General features: G+C 48.4%; 8 protein-coding genes; 5 read left to right on the top strand and 3 right to left on the bottom strand.

Moving 5' to 3' along the window:
- Window positions 1-1,077: 1,077 nt before the first annotated feature.
- Window positions 1,078-2,047, top strand: FFUJ_09476 (uncharacterized protein; the record flags this gene model as incomplete). XM_023568616.1 has 3 exons in its annotated part: window positions 1,078-1,171; window positions 1,220-1,810; window positions 1,881-2,047. The coding sequence occupies 3 exons, from the start codon at window positions 1,078-1,080 to the stop codon at window positions 2,045-2,047; spliced, it is 852 nt and encodes a 283-aa protein (XP_023435784.1).
- Window positions 2,048-2,439: 392 nt separating this feature from the next.
- On the bottom strand, window positions 2,440-3,311 carry FFUJ_09477 (uncharacterized protein; the record flags this gene model as incomplete). XM_023568615.1 has 3 exons in its annotated part: window positions 2,440-2,597; window positions 2,660-3,208; window positions 3,263-3,311. The coding sequence occupies 3 exons, from the start codon at window positions 3,309-3,311 to the stop codon at window positions 2,440-2,442; spliced, it is 756 nt and encodes a 251-aa protein (XP_023435783.1).
- A 3,455-nt stretch (window positions 3,312-6,766) lies between these two features.
- FFUJ_09478 (uncharacterized protein) lies at window positions 6,767-7,440 on the top strand (the record flags this gene model as incomplete). XM_023568614.1 has 3 exons in its annotated part: window positions 6,767-6,818; window positions 7,105-7,146; window positions 7,184-7,440. The coding sequence occupies 3 exons, from the start codon at window positions 6,767-6,769 to the stop codon at window positions 7,438-7,440; spliced, it is 351 nt and encodes a 116-aa protein (XP_023435782.1).
- A 1,993-nt stretch (window positions 7,441-9,433) lies between these two features.
- Window positions 9,434-10,655, top strand: FFUJ_09479 (uncharacterized protein; the record flags this gene model as incomplete). XM_023568613.1 has 3 exons in its annotated part: window positions 9,434-10,058; window positions 10,117-10,487; window positions 10,647-10,655. 3 exons carry the CDS (start codon window positions 9,434-9,436, stop codon window positions 10,653-10,655), a joined length of 1,005 nt encoding a protein of 334 aa, XP_023436206.1.
- Window positions 10,656-11,132: 477 nt separating this feature from the next.
- On the top strand, window positions 11,133-13,302 carry FFUJ_09480 (uncharacterized protein; the record flags this gene model as incomplete). XM_023568612.1 has 2 exons in its annotated part: window positions 11,133-12,288; window positions 12,338-13,302. The coding sequence occupies 2 exons, from the start codon at window positions 11,133-11,135 to the stop codon at window positions 13,300-13,302; spliced, it is 2,121 nt and encodes a 706-aa protein (XP_023435781.1).
- A 187-nt stretch (window positions 13,303-13,489) lies between these two features.
- FFUJ_09481 (related to PHO36-regulatory role in lipid and phosphate metabolism) lies at window positions 13,490-14,351 on the bottom strand (the record flags this gene model as incomplete). XM_023568611.1 has 2 exons in its annotated part: window positions 13,490-13,747; window positions 13,800-14,351. The coding sequence occupies 2 exons, from the start codon at window positions 14,349-14,351 to the stop codon at window positions 13,490-13,492; spliced, it is 810 nt and encodes a 269-aa protein (XP_023435780.1).
- Window positions 14,352-15,043: 692 nt separating this feature from the next.
- FFUJ_09482 (uncharacterized protein) lies at window positions 15,044-15,372 on the bottom strand (the record flags this gene model as incomplete). XM_023568610.1 has 3 exons in its annotated part: window positions 15,044-15,138; window positions 15,198-15,287; window positions 15,351-15,372. 3 exons carry the CDS (start codon window positions 15,370-15,372, stop codon window positions 15,044-15,046), a joined length of 207 nt encoding a protein of 68 aa, XP_023435779.1.
- A 608-nt stretch (window positions 15,373-15,980) lies between these two features.
- On the top strand, window positions 15,981-18,552 carry FFUJ_09483 (related to mRNA splicing-associated serine-threonine protein kinase; the record flags this gene model as incomplete). XM_023568609.1 has 4 exons in its annotated part: window positions 15,981-16,672; window positions 16,722-16,999; window positions 17,048-17,940; window positions 17,995-18,552. 4 exons carry the CDS (start codon window positions 15,981-15,983, stop codon window positions 18,550-18,552), a joined length of 2,421 nt encoding a protein of 806 aa, XP_023435778.1.
- Between the last annotated feature and the right edge of the window lie 825 nt (window positions 18,553-19,377).

Genomic DNA, 19,377 nt, shown 5'->3' with positions numbered 1-19,377 from the left:
CTGGAAGAGGAGAATGCTGCTTGCCAAGTGGTAGGCCAATTTCTAGCCATACCAAGTACGCGGTCTTATAATTGGGTGGAATCCCTGGAGGGGAGTGATTCATGATCATCGCCGACCTCATTGTCGTAGCATCACTTGCTTACATGCTCTGCGCTTCAGCCTCGACAAGACAACAACCGTGAAAATGTGCGCAAGAATTGACAAACGCATCTCAAGGAGCTGAAACTGGTCAAAGTTCATGTCCAAGCTTACGATCTTGTTTTCCCAAGATTTTAAGAGTCTATTCTGAAGCATATGCTCGCCTTCCGGAAGTCTCGTACCTTGACTTCGGTGATACGGGACTACGCAACCAATTGACTCTGATAAGCCTCTCTCGTTCTGCGTGACTATCTGCATATCTGAGCAGCAAATGAGTGACTTTTGCTTTGACCTTCGTCTTCGTGATTCTATGGCTGCGCTTTCTCATCGCGTGGCCTCTGAGTGACATACATGCCCCAAACTGGGAATGTCTTCATGGCCCTTGCCAAAGACGGGGAAACATCAGTCTGTCAATACCGGCAACCAACAGCTCAAATTGCTTCTATTTACTCCTTTTCGCTCTTCCTTCATGTTGATTCTCAAGTTCCGCGTAGGTTTCTTCGGTTTATACTGCCTGTCCGTGTCTCACTGTCACAAGCGTTCCGGGTCCGGGATCGTCTGCCATTGTTCTCGCCAACCCTTCTCCTATCCCATATACACGGAGGAGTCATCGTAATCCTTCTTGTTTTTATTGGTCGACTTTTCGCTCTTCAACTTCCTCGACGAGTAGTTCTGCACAGACTTCTCTGATAGTTTATACTGCCTATCCATGTGCTCTCGTTTCTCCTGCCCCGTCCAATCCCTGATTCTTTTCTCTCTCGCAACCATTGGTCCTTGAAGCGATACTTTTTGTTACTTGGCACTTTATTCCCGTGATATCATCTGCCTTCGCAGTATAGAGCACTCCACCTTTTCCTATTTCATCCCCACGAGCCCTATCGATACCCAGTCACATTCCCAAGTCACACATACGACTCCTGATATCTCTAAACCACCATTATGCCGATCCTAAATCCCAGTCCCGAATCCTCTACCACACGGCCAGACTCAAACCAGAGCATGCCAAACCAAGAGGGTGCAAGCCTGGTTGAGAGTAGGAAACTTCTTGCTTACTCCTTTCGTTTTACTGACCATGCTTTAGGGACACCAAAACCCGAGATAGACATAATAAGCGACGGTAATCTTGTTCTTGTCGTCGGACCAGATAAAAAGCGGATCATAATTACAGAGCAGGCTGCCCGCGCGTGTTCAAGTGTTCTAGCAGACATGCTTGATCAACTCGATATCATTGCCGCTGACAATATGGGGTTGGTGTCTGAGCTTGTGCTTCGCAATGACAATCCACTCACGGTTCTAAACGCGTTTGGCAGCATATATCCTGGCCATCCCCATACCAATGATCTGTCACCAGCAGAGATCTACGATGTGGTCGTGTTTGCCAGGGAGTATAAGATGATTCCTGAATTCAAGAAGGTCGCTCCGAACTGGTTCCGCCCAAGGTTTTGCGGCATCAGCCTTCATCCTGTGCATGAGTTCTTTGGTCTGGGAGAATGTTGGCACCTGATGATGGCAGCGCATTATATGCGTCTAGATGATCCCGATGCTCTCCCTGATCTCCATTTTGCATTCTCCAAACTGAGCGAGCGATTGGTAAGGGACAGGGACTCATATCATAATGCCCGATTATTAGAACCGGGGCCAGATGCTCGCGATATTGAAGTCGATATCTACTGTAAGATACTCATCCCCCTCCATAATGCATAACTGACTTGAATTGATCCAGACTCGATTCGTGAGGCCAGGCGGAAGTATGCAACAGAAATGGAACAACATCGTCAATTTCGTTGCATGGGAGGCGCTGGACCATGCATCGAATCAATATTTACATGGCGCTATGAAAGCTCCTACCACTATGAAAGCTTCTACCTGTGTCGGCCCTGAACATAGAGAACATGAACAATTATTTTAGCGGGTTTCAAGAGAGCTTGAATTCGATGAGTACCAAAATCTTCACAGAATTTACCAAGAGTTGGAGGAAGTTCAAAATGGGTCAAAGTTGGGTTATTGGTCTCTTTCATTTTGACTTCAACAAGCCAAAAGTCTGGACTTTCTATTTCTTCTTGAAGAAATAAAATATGATTCCTAACTTTTATTTTCTCCACGGTAAATTACGTGAGCTGAGATGGAAGACAGAGCTTGGCAATCACGGCTGAAAATCACTGGCACAAAGGTATCGCACTCCTCACTCAATCTTATTATTGTCCCAATACCAAGCATTCTGTTTTTCCTCTCGGTCTCCCTAGAGCTTACTGTCCTTGTCTAGACTTTGTCTTCCATCGGCTAAAACTGTTGTCCCGATTCTTAAACCTTGAAATGGCGATCAGGTGAGTGGCATCCCTGAAGCTGCCGAGTGAAAGAGTCAGTTGCGCGAGAAAAGCAGAACAAGCACAGGCCTCTCTCGACAGACTTTGTGGTCCCTTTCTGGCCCAGGTAGGTACTGCGCAGTTCTTCGATGGCCACTAGAATAGCTGTGGTCAGTAACTCCTCCATGCACGCAATGTTGAAGATGTTTTGAACGTACTGCCAAGGCGCATACCAGTGTGCTTGTCATGAAAGCTGGCTGCGAACTTCAGAAGGCTGGTCTTCGTCCTGGCCATGGCCAGACTGACAGCGAAAAACGCCCAATCTATCTTGAGGATAAATGCGCTGACCAAGGCTGTCCAGGCATTGTCAGAAACTTCCGTAATGCGCATGTTGATGATAGAACGGAGCCAGAAATTAGCAAAGATTTCAAGACGGTCGACCATTCCGTACTTCTCCGCGAGAATTGCGATCTCCTTGACATCGCGCATCAAATATTTCTTCGAGCTTGGGTCTGCGCCGTAAAGAGTGCTCAATACCTGCTCCATTGGCGCTTCCTTGTCCTCAGGAAGAATGATCTCAACAGGGGCATCGTTGTCGCATCTGGTGGCAAGTGCATTTCCTTCCTTCATTGGAGCTCCGAGCATAACTTGGAAGACGGGGGAAATTCTTTTGAGGAAGTGCGCAGATACCTCGATCTTGTGCCGACTTGGACCAACCACCAGGATCACATCGCCGTCGGCAACTATTTGGGTGAAAGATTGCGCTGCTTGAAGGTTCAATCAGTATTAGAACAAGACGTTATAATGCTAGTCTGACATACAGTGAACACCACCTTTGTCGGCGTCGGGAACGGGGGTTGAATTGCCCATCTTGGTGGACGCGACTGTTGGAGAAGATAGATGACGATGGAGTAAGAAGATAGAGAAAGAGAGATACGAAGTTTCTAAATATTCTGATATCCCAGGCCCATGGTTCTTACGTAAAGCATCAGAAGAAGTTGGTATGGCTCAGTCTGAGAGCACTTGACAGTTGCTGGCAGTGGATCATTGCCTGGCCCTTAATCTTGACTCCTTCGATCTCAGATACCTTTCAGTATCGTGTTGTGCCTTATGAAAAGAGAGGAAATCTCTAAACTTGATGATAATAATAATCAGTATATCTCTCTATGATCTGTTTTCATACCCCCACCATGGGTCACGGCAAAATTGATGTGAAACACCTTTCCGTTGCTTGCTCTCGAGCTTGGATGTCAGGTTTGCGTGAGGTCAACGTCAAACGACTCCGAGCCTGCATCATTCAGGCTTGCTTCAGAGCAATCCAATCACCAATCAGTCAGTTACTGTGACAAGAACAAAAGTGGTATCGCAAAAGGCTGCACAAACAAGGGGGTCAACAAGATCAGCAAACTTACAGCGACCGTCTATAAATACAAGCCAGCGCCCTCGCTCGGCATCATTTAAACATTCCTTTCCTTGTCTTCAAATCACCAAGGTATCATATTAAATTTCTCCTACTTATACGTTCTATTCAAGTTTTACAAAATACGTTCATCTCTGCCGTTGCAGGATGTCAGAGTTACGACACTCCTGCTTGAGGCACAGACAGCAAGAGACCACGAGATGGCCTCACCTTGGGATACAAACACTCAGAGACCATGATACATTAAGCATCGGTATAATATAGGGGTGATTTTGTATTTTCAGCAGGCAGACGCAAAGCATCGGCAAATTTGGGTCGGTGTTCGTCACATATTCTGAGCCATCAACATAACATTCTTCCTCATTCTTCAGAACACCAAGAAGAGTGGTATGAGCCCTGCTTCCGCGTAGCTGACGAAGCTGATCCCTTTCAGATATTCTACTCGCACCAAGCGGGATGCTTGTCCTCGTCATTGGTGAAGCTCGCACCAGGGCTCATATTAACACAATAATTTCTCTATGCGATATCGCCGTCTTCTCTGTGCTGTCAACCACCAACATCCCGAAAGTCAGAAGATGCCGCTCTCTTTCAGGCCTTACCATTATCTCGAACGGAGCACTCATTCTCGTCATTATGTGAGCATATATGGACTAAAGCTTCTTATTCTCTATTATCCGTAACCTAACGGCCAGCATGACCTTCACGGAACTCCCCTGGAGTGTCCTCAAAGCCTCGGAAGAAGCTAATGTTGCACCAAAGGCAGAGGCCAATAGAGAAAAGATCTGTGTTTAGGTCTATTTATAACAGAGATTCAAGGAGTTATGGTTACAAACACACCGAACCGAGCATTCCCGGTACTCCATATAGTGTTGGAGATAGAGAGACTTGAAGTTTCCCTGAACGTCAAGAACATTCAGGCTGGTCCAGTGCAACCAAGTCATTTCGTACGTTGTTTCCTACTACCACTCTGCCATCAGCCCTGCCGGTGGTTATCGCACTCATATGCACTATCGTTTATATCTACATTTACTGTCCCCCTTCCCATATACCATGTTCGGACATGTATCAGCCACTGGCAGCTAAGCCTCGGCGGTTGTTCACAAAATGGAACAGCAACTCATAAATTATTGACTTGGTCACCTTCTCGGTCCTGTAAAGCTTGAGGAACCTTAAGTCTCAAGCCAGCTCTTGGAAACACAGCACATTCCCATTATATCAACTATGGCTATAAACGCCAACCAATTTGCCGCTCAGAACGCGGAAACAATGTATCATCGTCTTTGCCTCTTAACTTCCTCAAGCCCATTGAACTTTTACTCACTCATCAATCTATGCAACTATACTCAGCCATACTGCTCTCTCTACTCCTACCTTATAACCTTGCCATATCGTCAGAATCAGGTATGTGATAGCATCATCTGCTATTCCGGGTCTGCTCTGATATTCAGCAGAAAACAACATCCCTGACGGAAGTTGTCATCCCCGAACGGAGACGGAGTCCTCGTCGTCGGTCAATAAAAATGGCGAATTAAAATCACTTCCCAGTTCCTAATTCTTGTCACTATATAAGCATCTCCGGATTACAGTTTCTATACTCCCCATTATTCGTAAACTAAGTCGTTATTACTATAAGAATGAAAGGCAATGAGGCACACTCTCGATGAACCAATCATTCCCGATGCCTCATATTGTGCCCAGCATGGAAAGACTTACGATGGTAAATGGATCAACTTGGGAATGCCGACAATAACACTCAGGAGACGCTCAGCCATGCAGACTGTATTTATGTTGTACTATACCGCCTGAAGCTTGCCGGTTAGTCTATCAATGCCATAAATCCCAGTTATCAAATATGCACCATGTTCCATCGCCCGTGTGACCCGGCTTCCATGTTCAAGCTCTGGACATCAAATCCTCCCTTCTGACTTCATCCGAGGAGGCATTAATGTGCCAGCACTTCAAGCAGCTAGTAAAATTTCTCAATCAGTATCATCTTGTCTTCTCTCTGCCAGGAGTACTCAAGTCGGTGGGTCCTTATGACGGAAAGGGGATTCAGTGTACGAGAACTGCCACTGCTGGTGTTGTTTCCTTGGTTCACAATAAGGCTGCCCCTCTCATGTCTCGAGATGCAGAAGCCAGTTTGGAGAGTCTATTTGGCTTTCTATGTATATATATACAAGATTCTGGAGAGTTGATACTGGCTTACAAAACATCACATGGAAATCGGTATCTAGGAGGCCCTGAACTTCCAGGCCCAGTCACTGTTTACAATCAGTAGCTAATACTCTAATTTCCACGTAAATAAAGTCTTCTTCATATCTCTATGTCCTCTCTGTTCTTTGTTTCTGAAATCTTCTTCAGTTTTTTTAATCTCATATGATAAAAAGCGCAGCTTATCAAGCTTTTCTTTGCAGTTTCAGTCCTTCCCCCCAAGCCCCTCATTTAACTCTGTAAGTGACGAAGTTGTGCTGCCGCTGGCTGTGTGGGCATCTTTAGGTAACGCTTTGTAGCAACTAAAAATACCACTTTTCTTCAAGTTCATTGCGTCGAGAGTTTTAACGTTTACCGGCATAAACCAGTGAGTCGATGAATAGATTTGGAGGCCGGTCGACTTTCCTAGGTTCATACTTGGCCATCCTCTCATATGAGGAAACATAACGCACGCCTCAGACGTGGCGCGCAACATGAGCCAAGCATCCTCAGATGAACTTGGGGGACGATATACTTAAACATGTGGAGTCAAATTTGTCATGGAAGCTTAGTTCGATGGGTATTGCATGATGCTGGTTTGAAGAGACCTGCCTGTCCGAACAAAAGACTTGCTGATCTTGAAGAACTTCGGAGCAGGTAGGCGGCCTGGTGGTCTGGCTGGGTTGTTGTCACCGCTGGGCGGAACCTCTCCACCATGTCATATTTGTCTGCCGGGGTAGACTTCTCTGGTGTCCCGAGGCTCTGCGGTGAGTCACTCAGGGTCTGACCCATAGAGCACCCGGAGCGCAATTGTTATTGCGATATCTTCCCACTTTGGCACGAAATAGAGCACATTGGAGTGGTCTCGGGGGATATGTATAAGGCGTTTCGCTGGTGATGTTGATGGAATCGCGTCTGCTGCGTTTGAGTTTGGGTATCATCGCGTTGGAGATTCTTTGGATGTTGCGTTCGGGGTTGAGGGGGGCCAGTGCCGACCACTCTTTCTCAAATTGCAAGGCGTCTAGATCTTCTCTTGACACTGACTCTCCCTAGTACTGGAAGATGTCGTTGATGGTAGCATGGAAGTCTCGACAGGTGAGTCTGATCGATGAGACTGACTCCATCCAAACAGATGCCTTTGCGTCGGATGGTGGCAATGTCTTACACTCTGGTAAGATCCTGGGTTCGTCATCTACAACAGCGTACTCTAGAATCATCCTTTGCAGCTCCGGCGCGAGCCGATTGAACGGTTTTGGGACATTGCTGAATCGGTCAGTCTTGGCCGAAGCCATCGGATCCCAGATGACTTACCTTGCTGTGAGGCTCATTGGGTTCATACAACGATATGCAAATATGGCCTGGTTGTGGAGGGTGAAGGATCCTAAGTAAGATTCGGAGGCGAAACAATGTCTTTGTAAGGTCACGATTATCTCATAGTTTGACGGTTATGGGTGTCGATATCCCGTTGTCATCCAACGAATCTTAGTGCCATTCCTCCTTGTTTGTGGGCTTACCACGGATGTCGCGTTGTGAAGCGACAACCGGGCTCGTTCACTGAAGCTCTCCTTGGCTGTGGAAAAGCATCCAAGACAGAGGCCAATCTCCACGTGTTTTGTGAAGTTTGCGAGCCGTACAGACTCGGTGGCCACTGTTCTTACTAGCGCTGCTATATAATAACCTTGGCTGGAAGATATCTTACTGCCCAACTTCAACCCAAGGTGCTCTTCGTGGGTTCCCGGGGTATACTTTAAGATAGGGGCATCGGCGCGAGTGAAAGATTGCCGGTCGTAGCAATGTTTAGCGAAGGTGGACGAACAGATCGCCAAGAGACGTGCTGGTTCTCCACAGCTGGCAGGTTCCTTAACCCTTTGTATATGGGATAACAAGAGAAAAAATATTTTTTGCTCTAAGCTCATAAGTCGTGGGCCCTTGGTTCATTATTCTATCTACTAGCTAGTGCCAGCTACCAGAATTTTTACACATATAGTATTATTTAAGTTGTCTATTATTGAAATCTTCTAAACCCCAGGTGGAAGATGCTGGTATTTATACCTTTTGAGACGGTATGGCCAAGCCTTGTTGCTTCTTCTTCTTCTTCGTTGTGATTGTCGTCATTTGAGGCATCCGTGGGTTTTAGGATTGTCCATCCATGGATGAGTTTTGACAATTGTTTCCACCCAGCCACTTGGCATAGTCACTAATTGTTCAAACTTCTTGAGGAAGTGGTTTTTAAGCTACTTAAGCATCTTTTGTTCCAATTGTTGTTTCTATGACTGGATGGGTTCAATCATTCGGTAAGAGTGTCTTCATCTTCCCCTTCTCGAGTTGTGTTTTTATATGTCCGATCGTCTTGTGCCAACAATCGAACGAGGCGAACTCACCAGCAACCCATTGTTCGAACCAGTTTCTTTGGGAGTGTCTTGATGAGGTTACGTGGGCGCTCAGACTCACCCGTTTGGACAGTCAACCCTTGCTTTTCTCGTCTGATTGTCTGATTGACCCTTCGAAGATTGTCTACCTAGCTTCTTTCTTGCATGATTGCCAATCAGCCAGGCCTGTTTGACTAATCACAGGCGGAAATATGGCAGGTTCAATGTTTTTGTATATATGGAATTTGGTATTCACAATGGCCAATTATCATCATCGAAACCAAAGGTATTGAGTGAAAGATAAGGTAGTTTGCAAGGTGGCATGCTTCCTCTTGCTTGCGGGATACCGTTGCTTTGGACATAAACCGGAGTGTCAAGGAACACGGCTCATTTGTGAGGGTCACCACGATAAACAATGAGGATAAATCGAAGGAACTTGAGTAAACAGCGCACTCGTCATGCCACTTCGTTTTGATCAGTGTTATCTTTGTTAACTAACTCAATATCCAAAGGGTTGAGAAATCATCACGCACCCTAATGTATGGCGAAGCCAACAGATCACCATCTGCGCATCATTATCCCGCTCCTAAGCATATTCCATAATGGCCTTTACTTATTCTTCTCTTGTTTTATATTATCTTAGACGTAGATTGCCTTATGAAAACTCTTCCTGTTCATCCATTTCCCCCGTGACCATGCACAATGGATGTGCTTGTGATACGATATCCATTCTTCTTGAAAGGATCGCATGAAACTTGAAGAACGCCATATCGAAGCTTTCTTTCTTTCTTTTACTTTCATCCAAGAGCGTCCTTCATAGTAAGGTACTTGCACTGCGCCGCCACTGTCAAACAGCTCATTTTACCAGCCTCGTTGGACCGTCATTTCACAGCAGCTGCCCGCATATTCTCAACAACCACATTCCCCTCCTCTCCTCCATCCGCTCTTCTGCCCAAACATTCACCTTCTCAACCTCCCACAAACGGATCAAGCAGCCTCCTCTACTATTCACGATGCCCTTTTCTCGTGCCAAGCGCCAGAAAGTTGACAAAGACAAAGACAGCCCTACCGCCCCTGATTTCCAAAGTTTTGCGCCAAATGGAGATGTTGTTTTCATTGTCAACAATGATACACGCGTGCGCGTTCATTCTTCAGTGGTAAAAGGCGCTTCACGTGTGTTTGCCACGATGCTTGGCCCAAACTTCATGGAAGGCCAAGCTCTGGCCACCGCCGCCAACACCGAGACCGACCCCTTCGAGATCGCACTACCTGAAGAAGAAAGTTCCATTTGCTTTGGGTGGATATGTCGAGCTCTTCACTGCCAATTTGCAACAACGCTCTGGAACCCCACATGTGCTGAGATTGGGAAAGTCTGGTCCATCATCGACAAGTATGACATGAAGCAGAGCATGCATCTTTCTGTCATATTCTGGTCACAAGACATTCTTTCCAAGACTCGTACCTCAAAAGATCTCTGGCCTATGGCCTTGATATGTTTCCAGAATAAAGATTCGGCCTCCTACACAACTGCCACCAGGAGACTTCTCCAGGCCGAAGGATCGTTCTTGGCCAGAGCCTCAGAAACTGAAAAGCTGTTTGAGAATAACATGCCAGGACGTTACTTGTACAGGCTTGCGGGTGAGATCACACGGATTAAGTCCTATCTCTTGAGTTCAAGCTGACCCTCCCTAAAAAGCAAAGCTCCAGGCAGCACAAATTGAGGTCCAGCGCAAGGTGGCCAAGTTGGTGTACAATGAGATCCCGTCTCTCATTTCTGAGAACTGCTGTCCTACCGAAACGTTGGATTATTTCGACTATTTACTCGAACTCATGAATAGGAATGGTCGTCTAATCTGCTTCCTGGACCTTGAAGCGCCTCTTGATCGCATTGACAAGGTCTTATCACAGCTGGATAACTGGTTGCTTGACTATGGAACCGAACATGGAGACAGGTGTGAGAACTGTGCTGAAGTCCAAGATAAACTTCAAAAAATCATGGATAAGAGGCCGCGGGTTTTGGGTTTGTGTCTTGGTTGTTTCGAGGAGGAGCACAAGAAGTACATTCCTGTACGTCATCCTAGGTGATGAAACCGGCTAATCTAAGGCTTCCTAAGTCTGCATTAAATTTAGCTAAATCCTTTCATCACTTAGGTAGGATATAGGCCCTTCAGAAAGGTGAGGAGGACATTGGGAGACGGCGGACAGGCCTTCGACTGACACAAATAGGGTTCTTAGAGAAGAGGAAAAAGGCACTTAATCACATTTTCTCCGAATGAAATCTCGTCCCAACGAATTAAGACGACGTTCTTCATGACTGCTACAATGTATGGAACCAATTCTCCCAGATTTCTCACCTTTCAAAAGGGAAGAAGTGTTCCAATGTTAATTAGAGTTGGTGAGAAAGAAAAGCGCCTGGAGCACGACAGAGAATATGGCGTTTTTATGCAAGCCAAGTTACAAATTAATAACAATAATCGCATTTAAGGCAGTCTAGTAAATGCCATTTTTCCCCCCCCTATTTTCTGACTCTACCTTAGCAACCTCGTACCTAGGTACTACCTAAAGTATTGGATCCTTCAGTCAGGCACTTGAACCTGAAAGTCAGTGGTAAGCCCAGTGTCATCGGACTGCACAGGGTAGCCTCCCCACTAAAATTTGTCTCAGTACACATCCAACCCAGCTCGCTTCCATCTCTATCACTCACAACTCATCATGAGAACTCGGAGATCCAATCGCACGAAGCGATATACGGTAGAGAAGTACGACTTCGAAGTTAGTTCCGACGAAGAATCCCTCGATCGCGCTTCCAAGCATGCAGAACGGGATGAAAACTTTGATGAGGCTGCCGCTGCAGAAGAAAGTGCCGAAGAGCTCGCCCTTGGCCAAGAGCACGACGAAAATGATGATGCAGAATCCGACGGTCCTGTGAGCGAACCAGATGGCGTTCTGGACAGATTTTCGCGTCAACGGGTCAAGCCTATTAGACCATTCAACGTTCGTGCAGCGGGAGTCACAGGATACCTCGATCTTGAGCCTGTGGCGGATGGACGCATTGTGAGATCGTACTGGGGGCCCTACGACCGTGGATTTAAAGGCAAGCAGCTCGTTGAGGCATGGTACGGACGTCATGAGGATGGTGTTAAATTGGTCACGGGTATGCTGGATCGTTGGATGGACTGGACAGTGCTTCCTCCGAAAATTCAGGATGATGAGAGTCAGAAAGATCGAGGTGTTTGGTCGCCTAGCTACTTCGAAAGGGAGGCTTACAGCGCCGAGCATTGGTATGAGCGCGTCAGGGAGAGTTTGCCAGAAGCCGACGCGATGGTACCACTGTCGACCGAGGAAGTTCCACGATACCAGTCTAAGAGAGAGCCAATGCCAGTATTATTAGGGCCACCCACATCGCAACAAGAGGTCAAATTCGAACCTGGTGACGCATACTCTATATCTCAGAATGGCCTCCCAATGCAAAATGACGACGCGCCCCTTGGGTGGATTTTAGATGCCGGCGGTATCGTCACCAGTATGGACTGGGCGCCTTTGAACAACGCCAACTCGCCGCAACTTCTAGCCCTGTGCGTTATTCCACACTCCGATCAGGAACTCTACGATTACGAACAGGAATCTTTGAATCCAGAGTTCCAAAAGTACGGTACTGTGCAGTTATGGGAGTTCGTCGGAGAGAGGCAAGAGAATGGCTTTGCTCGACCTTCGATGCAACCTCCAATACTGCGCAAGACGATATGTCTCGAATTTGGGCGGGCTCGAAGAGTGAAATGGAGTCCTGCATGCGGCTTCTTGGCCATTCTTTGCGATGATGGAAACGTTTACGTGGTGGAGGCTGGTGACGGCGGAGGAGGGAGTTATGGTGAGTTCAGTGTCTTACTGGTACCAGTCCAATAGCTAACAGTGTTCAGAAAAGGTTGTGCAGCCAATAGCTGTATTTGGCTTCCCAAATGAAGATGCCAAAGCGACAGCCCTTACATGGATTAACTTCAACCGCCTGGTGGTAGGTTATACTGACGGTTCTATTGCTCTTTGGTCCCTCCGTCCTCATCGCCTCCTATCTCGACATCCTGTCCACCACAACATCGTGGTCGATCTCGTCTCTGGCTACCCAGCAATGCCCTATCTCATTGCCTCAACCCCTGTCGGCGGAACTGTCAAGCTGCTTGACCTTCGTGCACCAAGCTACGAGTCAACCGAAGTCCAGAACCTTACAGTCGGAACACAACCGAATCTGCTTGGATACAGCGACCACCTGCTTGGCTTCTACTCCATGTATCCATCTGCCGGTGTGCTCAATACCCACATCGGCTTCATGCACCATTCGCAATTCCCTGTTGCGCGCCGTGTCTTTACAGGGGAAAGTTTCCCTTCCTGTCTAGCAGTCGGACGAACACACCCATACCTCCTCGTCGGTTCTCTAGACGGCTCACTGTGGGCTATCAATCCCCAAGTTGAACTCTTCACCACGAGGCGTGAGCCCACGGACCGCATCCGAGTCTTTCATCACGAGCATCGCCCTGCAAAGCTTTTCCCTGCCGTGTCACCCGCGGCGGCACGAGGAGTGTCAAGAATAGCGACAGGCTTCATATTGGAGCGCAGCCTAACTAAGCATTCAGCCCATAAACCGCCGGTTAAGAAAGGGAAGAAGCCAAAGAAGAAGGATACCGACACAGCTGTCGGAGACGATGAAGAAGAAGGGGGCGCAATCATGGATCCGACCCGAGCCATCATCTACGAGCCATTGACTAGGATCACGGTGGCCGAATGGAATCCCAACGAAGAGTATGGATGTTGGGCTGCTGTGGCGATGGGCTCAGGTCTGGTGAGGATCACAGATCTCGGCTTGACGATAACAGAAGAGGAAGAAAATTAGTCCATGAGACATTGAGATCCCATAATGGTGTGGTGGTAGTCGAAAGCCTTGGCCATACCGTAAAAGTGTGTAACAGCTGCAAGGATGACGAAAATGTGGAAGATCTGATGCGAGCTTCCCCAGATATCGAAGGCGCCAGGTGCGCTTCTCTCGGGCCAACGAGCCTATCAAGTCAGAGTTGGATGCTCTATGTGAAGAGTCGGTGAGGACATACCGCGTAGAGTACAGCGCCAAAGATGTACATGACACCGTGGAGGAGAACCCAGCTTAGACTCATACGATCTTCAAGACCTTGGTAACCATAGATGAAGAGGCCATGGATGACAGGAACAACGCCAGAGAGACCAAGGCCGATGAACATCATTGCACGATACGGACGCCATGCTGGGGTCCGGAAGCGCTCGACCCATGAAACGATTGTGCACCCAAGACCGAGTATACATATCTACTTTGTCAGTGAATTTCTCTACCATCAGTAAACAACATCATAGACTTACAACCCATAGATAGGAGGCCATCAGATTAGGCAGACAGAAGAAGCCGTAATACAGAGCTGGAACGTAGCTGCCGACGATCAAAGCCACGATGCCTGTGTAATCCAACTTGTTCCCCCACTTCGAAACAACATCGCTGTGATTCGACAGAGTGTGGTACGTGGCACTCATCCCCAGACACACAACAGCGCCTCCAAAGAAGCATGCAAAGACGAGTACATCAGCGCTACTTGCGCTTTCGTACCGTGGGCGGACAACTCGGTCAACGTATGCTGCACTAGCGAGAAAGACTATGGCACCGAGGAGGTGAGACCAGATGTTGACGGATTCATTGTGGAGGTAGAAGAGGGAGCGGAACGAATGTGCATAAGAGCCGTGAGATTGGCGATAGCCTGAGAGGATGAAGGCATTGTCACGACGCCAAGCTGGGAGATCATCCCAGAGAATGAGGAGAGATTGCTCAACCTTTGATTCGAAGTTCTTAGCAGCATTGATAAGGTTGTCTGTGGCTGAAGGTCGGCGATTGCGAACGCCGTAGGGCTGAGTTTCGGCCATGATGAAATGAGGCTATCCAGACTTGGAACAAAGGCAGCTAGGTTCTGGAACTTTGCATAGAATCATTAACCGACAATTAGCTTTTGTCCTTGCGTCCTAGTTCTCGACTTATATATGAACCAAGTTCCACTTCTCCGGTCGTTTATTGTTGTGTTGTTGGACCAGGGTAGTTTTGTTGGGACAAGCACATGAAAAGACACGCAACGTGCTCCGAGGCTAAAGACAAATCGATGATGGACGTTTAACGAAAGAAGACCTCTAGAAGCGTCGTAGAAGTTCCACTCGATTTTAGTCGAAGACCCTGTTTTATTGCAAAAGAAGTTATGATGGACTTGAAAATAGAGATGAAAGTCTATGGCGAGAGATCTGCTGTTCACTGGAGAAATCCACCAGCGAGGTACACTAATACAGTGGAGGTTTTACCATCATAACATCGACGTTCTAGCATTTCTACAATCATGACTACTCTCAAATCGAATTGCACGGGAATAATGAGGCACCGCAGTCAGCATTTGGGTCAGCATAGAATTCATTTATCGTTAGCCATCGCGCGAAAATATCGTGATCAGTGAGCGCCAATGTCTAAAACGCCTAAAACACGCAGGCTGCCTGTCTGATGCGCTCACGCCATCCAAAGCAGCCAGGGATATCTCGAGTCTTCGCTCAATCGTCGCTAGAACCAGGCGAAACGTCTATTTCTTTCCGCTCTTCTTGATGCCCTGGCCACCGGTGTTGAGAGGGCCCTTGCCTCCAGCCTTAGCGGCAAGCTCCTTGCGAGCCTTCTCGTCTGTATCGCAGTTGTTAGTGTGATGTTTCTTTGTGGTTTTCGCATTTTGAGGTTCGTACCGGCGCGCTTCTTCTCGAGGAAAGCCTTGTCATCCTCGTCGAGGTCCTTCTGGGCCTTCTTGGCCTGCTTCAAGGGCTTGACCTTGCCGCCTGTGGTTTGGAGGGGTTAGTTTTCTGTCTCTGTAGAAATTTAGTCGGAGAGATTGAACAAACCTTCTCGGTTAGCGCCGCCCATTTTGATATATGTAGAGTGAAAGAGAGTCTTGAGTTGTGTTAAAAAGGAGGCAAAGCTGCGGTTGAAGAAACGAAGATTGTCGCGAGAGGGAAAAGTTGCCTCCCGCTTATTGACTTTTGCCCAGGCCCTCTCGCGCTCAGCACAGCCCAGCCCACTCACTGGCTGGCAGCGGTGAGCCCACTCTCGACCGCGGGGATAAGCTCGATAAGATGGATAAGGGTCTTTCGGGGCTTAGCTAATCCAGAAAATGGGCCTCGTAGCCTCATCAGTTGTTTCGCTGTTACCTGACGTCAAAAAGTCTAAAGATACTCGGTTCAGATAATAACTTTCATCTCGCGTCACGACGCCTTCTTAGGTTTTGCAATCCCTCCCTCGCCTCAGAGTTTCCAATTTGCTAAACTACTTTTGTTTTTCATCTGGACTGCGCTCCAGTCTTCCTTCATCCGCTACATTACCTCCCCTATCGGCTCTGAGCCTCTACGAGTCACTACTGATCCGGTTGGGCTCTTCTCCCATTGCACTCTGCTCTTCCTAGTCCCCAGCGCTGACACTGTTCCTGCTTCTCTCCATTTTAAGGCCTTGAGGATCTAAATAGCCCCGTCGTCATCATGGCGTCGAGTTCGGACGAAGGCGAGATCGTCGAGAACGCCGCTAAAGATTTGAAGGCAACTTCACTGCAGCATACTGGAGGAAGCAGTGTTGACCGTCAAGACAGAAACAAAAGTAGACTTTCCACTCCGGATCACGATTCGGCTTCTAGATACAGCAACGGGTCACGACGAAGCATTTCACCCCGTGGCTACAAGCGATCGCACGACGAAAGAGACAGGGATAGGGATCACTACAACTCCAGGCCTCGCGATCAAGGCTATCGCCGGAACTACGAGGATGCGCGACGTGACGACCATCGCAAGCCGCGAGGACAATACGATGACCTAGATCGACCTGCATCGCGCACTTCAAATTTCAGCTACGGGGGCCGCGATCGGAGCCGCGACCGAGACAACTACCGCGATGGAGACCGAGATCGGTTTTCCAACAAACGACCTCGAAACAGGAGTCGCTCTCCTCAAATATCTCGACCTTCGGATAGAGGCAGGTTTGATCGTTTTGTCAGAGAAGGCCAATACGATCGTCGCGACGATGGGCCGAGGGAACTTAAGTATGACGACAGCTCGAGAAATGGCGGTTCTATGTCCAAGAGGACGACTGTAGGAGAGGCTTCACGCGCCGAAGGACATCATGCTAAACCTGAACAAGGCCTTACAAATGGACATGGCACTTCCAAGGCTTCTCAGCGGTATGATGATTCACATTCCTTGGTTGAACGGAGCACTGACATTTTATAGGGAGCCAGCAGCTCAGAAGGAACCCGAACGAAAACCGGAACCTGAGCCAGAGCCCGACTACGAAGAGCCTGAGCCTTTTGACGAAGAAGCTGAAATCGAGCGACGCCGCAAGCGACGTGAGGAGATCCTGGCTAAGCACAGTTCTGCGACTCCTCTCCTTCTCCATGCTGTAGGTGCTGCTGCAAGTAAAGCTCACGGAGCTTCTCCTGCGTCCACCGCCCCCGACACGCCCATGAGAGCACAATCCGACATTGAAAGCCCGCGCACTCCCCGATCAGGTATGTCAACAGCATCTGGTGGAGGGATCTTATTGACCAGAGGTGCAGACATCGCTTCACCACGCTCTCCCGGATCACATACCGAAATGTCTCCTGGGGGCATCAACTTCCTCGATGACAGGAACCTGATGAACAGCCACGGGAAGGCTCAGCCAGACGAGGAGGATGGCCCCTCGGCCGCTGACTACGATCCTACTGGAGACATGAAGGAGGATGAACGACGACATGAGCTCCGCCACGGAAACGTCGTACTTCATGGTGAGCAGCATCCCATTGCAACGGAACAACAGCCACAGGAAGATGTTCAGAAAGAGTCTACCGAAAAGACCGGCGGTGATGATGACGATGATGACTTCGATATGTTTGCGGAAGACTTTGACGAGGAAAAGTATGCCACAAAACCTGTCGAGCCGGTCGCGCCTATCGAGGGCGACGGCAAGGCCCCTGATGTCCCAGCTATCAAGGGAGGTATTCTCGAAGGTGACGACAAAGATGGCTACTACAAGATTCGCATCGGTGAAGTCTTGAATGGTCGGTATCAGATCCAGGCAGCACTGGGAAGGGGTATGTTCTCAGGGGTAGCCCGTGCCGTCGACATCACCACGAAGGAGCTCGTCGCCATCAAGATGATGCGAAACAATGACGCCCTCCGAAAGGGAGGATACACAGAGATTGCTATTCTGGAGAAGCTCAACGAGGCCGACCCTGAGGGACGCAAGCACATCATCAAGTTTATCCGCCAGTTCGACTACAAGGGCCATCTGTGCATGGTGTTCGAGAACCTGAGCATGAACTTGCGAGAGGTTTTGCGGAAGTTTGGTAACAATGTGGGTATCAATCTTGGAGCAACGCGAGCATACGCATACCAGATCTTTGTCGCTCTCGCGCACATGCGAAAGTGCAGTATCATTCATGCTGATCTCAAACCGGACAACATCTTGGTATGTGACCCCCACGATGCTAACATTAAGACACGCAAGTGCTAACTTTAGTAGGTAAACGAGAGTCACAACGTGCTCAAGATCTGTGATTTGGGTACGGCTATCGACAAGACGGATGCGGCGACAGCGCACATGGATGTCACTCCATACCTCGTCAGTCGATTCTACCGAGCGCCGGAGATTATTCTGGGCATTCCTTACGATTACGCCGTCGACATGTGGTCCATCGGCTGCACGTTGTATGAGATGTACACCGGCAAAATCCTCTTTGCTGGAGACAGCAACAACCAGATGCTCAAGGCAATTATGGAGATTAGAGGAAGGCTAACGCCGAAGCTGTTCAAGCGTGGTCAACTATCGCCAGCTCATTTCGATGACAAGGGACAATTCGTCAGCATCGAACGAGACAAGGTTCTCGGAAAGGTATGTTGTGATTCCATTCACTCCCTCCACGTTGTTTCTGTTGTTGTTTTTGCCATCACACTCCTTGCATCTGCCTACAAGCGCCATATGGCCACGCTCTTGGTGGCCGCCCACGCGAAGCTTATGCTATTTTTGCCACAATGGCTGGGGGCTGTTCCATCATGGGGCTCTGCGAGCGTAAGCGCCTAGATCCCTTGCAGACTGAAGCGCTCGGGATATGTGGGGTACCTTGACGTTGACCAACACCACCCACATAACGGTCGATAGATCAAAACAACAGTCATCAGGCATGTTTGATCTCAGCCGCCCTTGCGGGGTTCTCGAACAAACTCAGCAAGGGATGGATGGCGTGATGAGATGGGGTTACAGAACGCCTCGAGATCCTTTCAAGGTTAAAGATCAGGTCGCATGACTTGTTTTGTCTCGGTAGATCGGACTCCCTCTCAGCGTCAGCCACGATGACCTACATATCCCTTGCATACGAGTTCAACGGCTGCTAAGAGTTTGGCCAAGCGCTCAGCCCTTGTTGACATGCGCATTCACATGGAGAATTCCTTTTCCCATTTTAGAACTATGAGTCAGGAATGGATAACTAACAAACTGTGCTTACAGACAACCGTCCGAACTTTGGCGGTGGTAAAGCCAACCCGGGACCTACGGACAAGACTCATGGCTGCGTCGTCAGGGATGAATGACGCGGAAACGAGGGACCTGAACCACTTCATTGATCTCCTTGAGCACTGTCTTACACTCAATCCCGACAAAAGGATGAAGCCGGCTGATGCACTGCGCCATCCCTTCTTTACTGCACGGACGGGACATGTACGTCGGTAAGGAGGGTGTCAAGCATTCGGATCATGGATTCATGACGCTGTTTTGAGACAATCAAAGGCGCGGGATGAGAGATTTTCTTTTTTGGTGCGAGATGTTTACTGGGCTAGACAAAGCAAGGGGGAGTAATGGCTGGTTCAAAACATGTGGTGGTTTGATCGATGTCTCTGAACGTGTCACCGC

Source organism: Fusarium fujikuroi, chromosome FFUJ_chr09, assembly GCF_900079805.1.
Source record: "Fusarium fujikuroi IMI 58289 draft genome, chromosome FFUJ_chr09".
NCBI classification, from domain to species: domain Eukaryota; kingdom Fungi; phylum Ascomycota; class Sordariomycetes; order Hypocreales; family Nectriaceae; genus Fusarium; species Fusarium fujikuroi.
The sequence above is the reverse complement of the archived record's forward strand: the minus strand, read 5'-3'. Positions and strand labels throughout refer to the sequence as shown.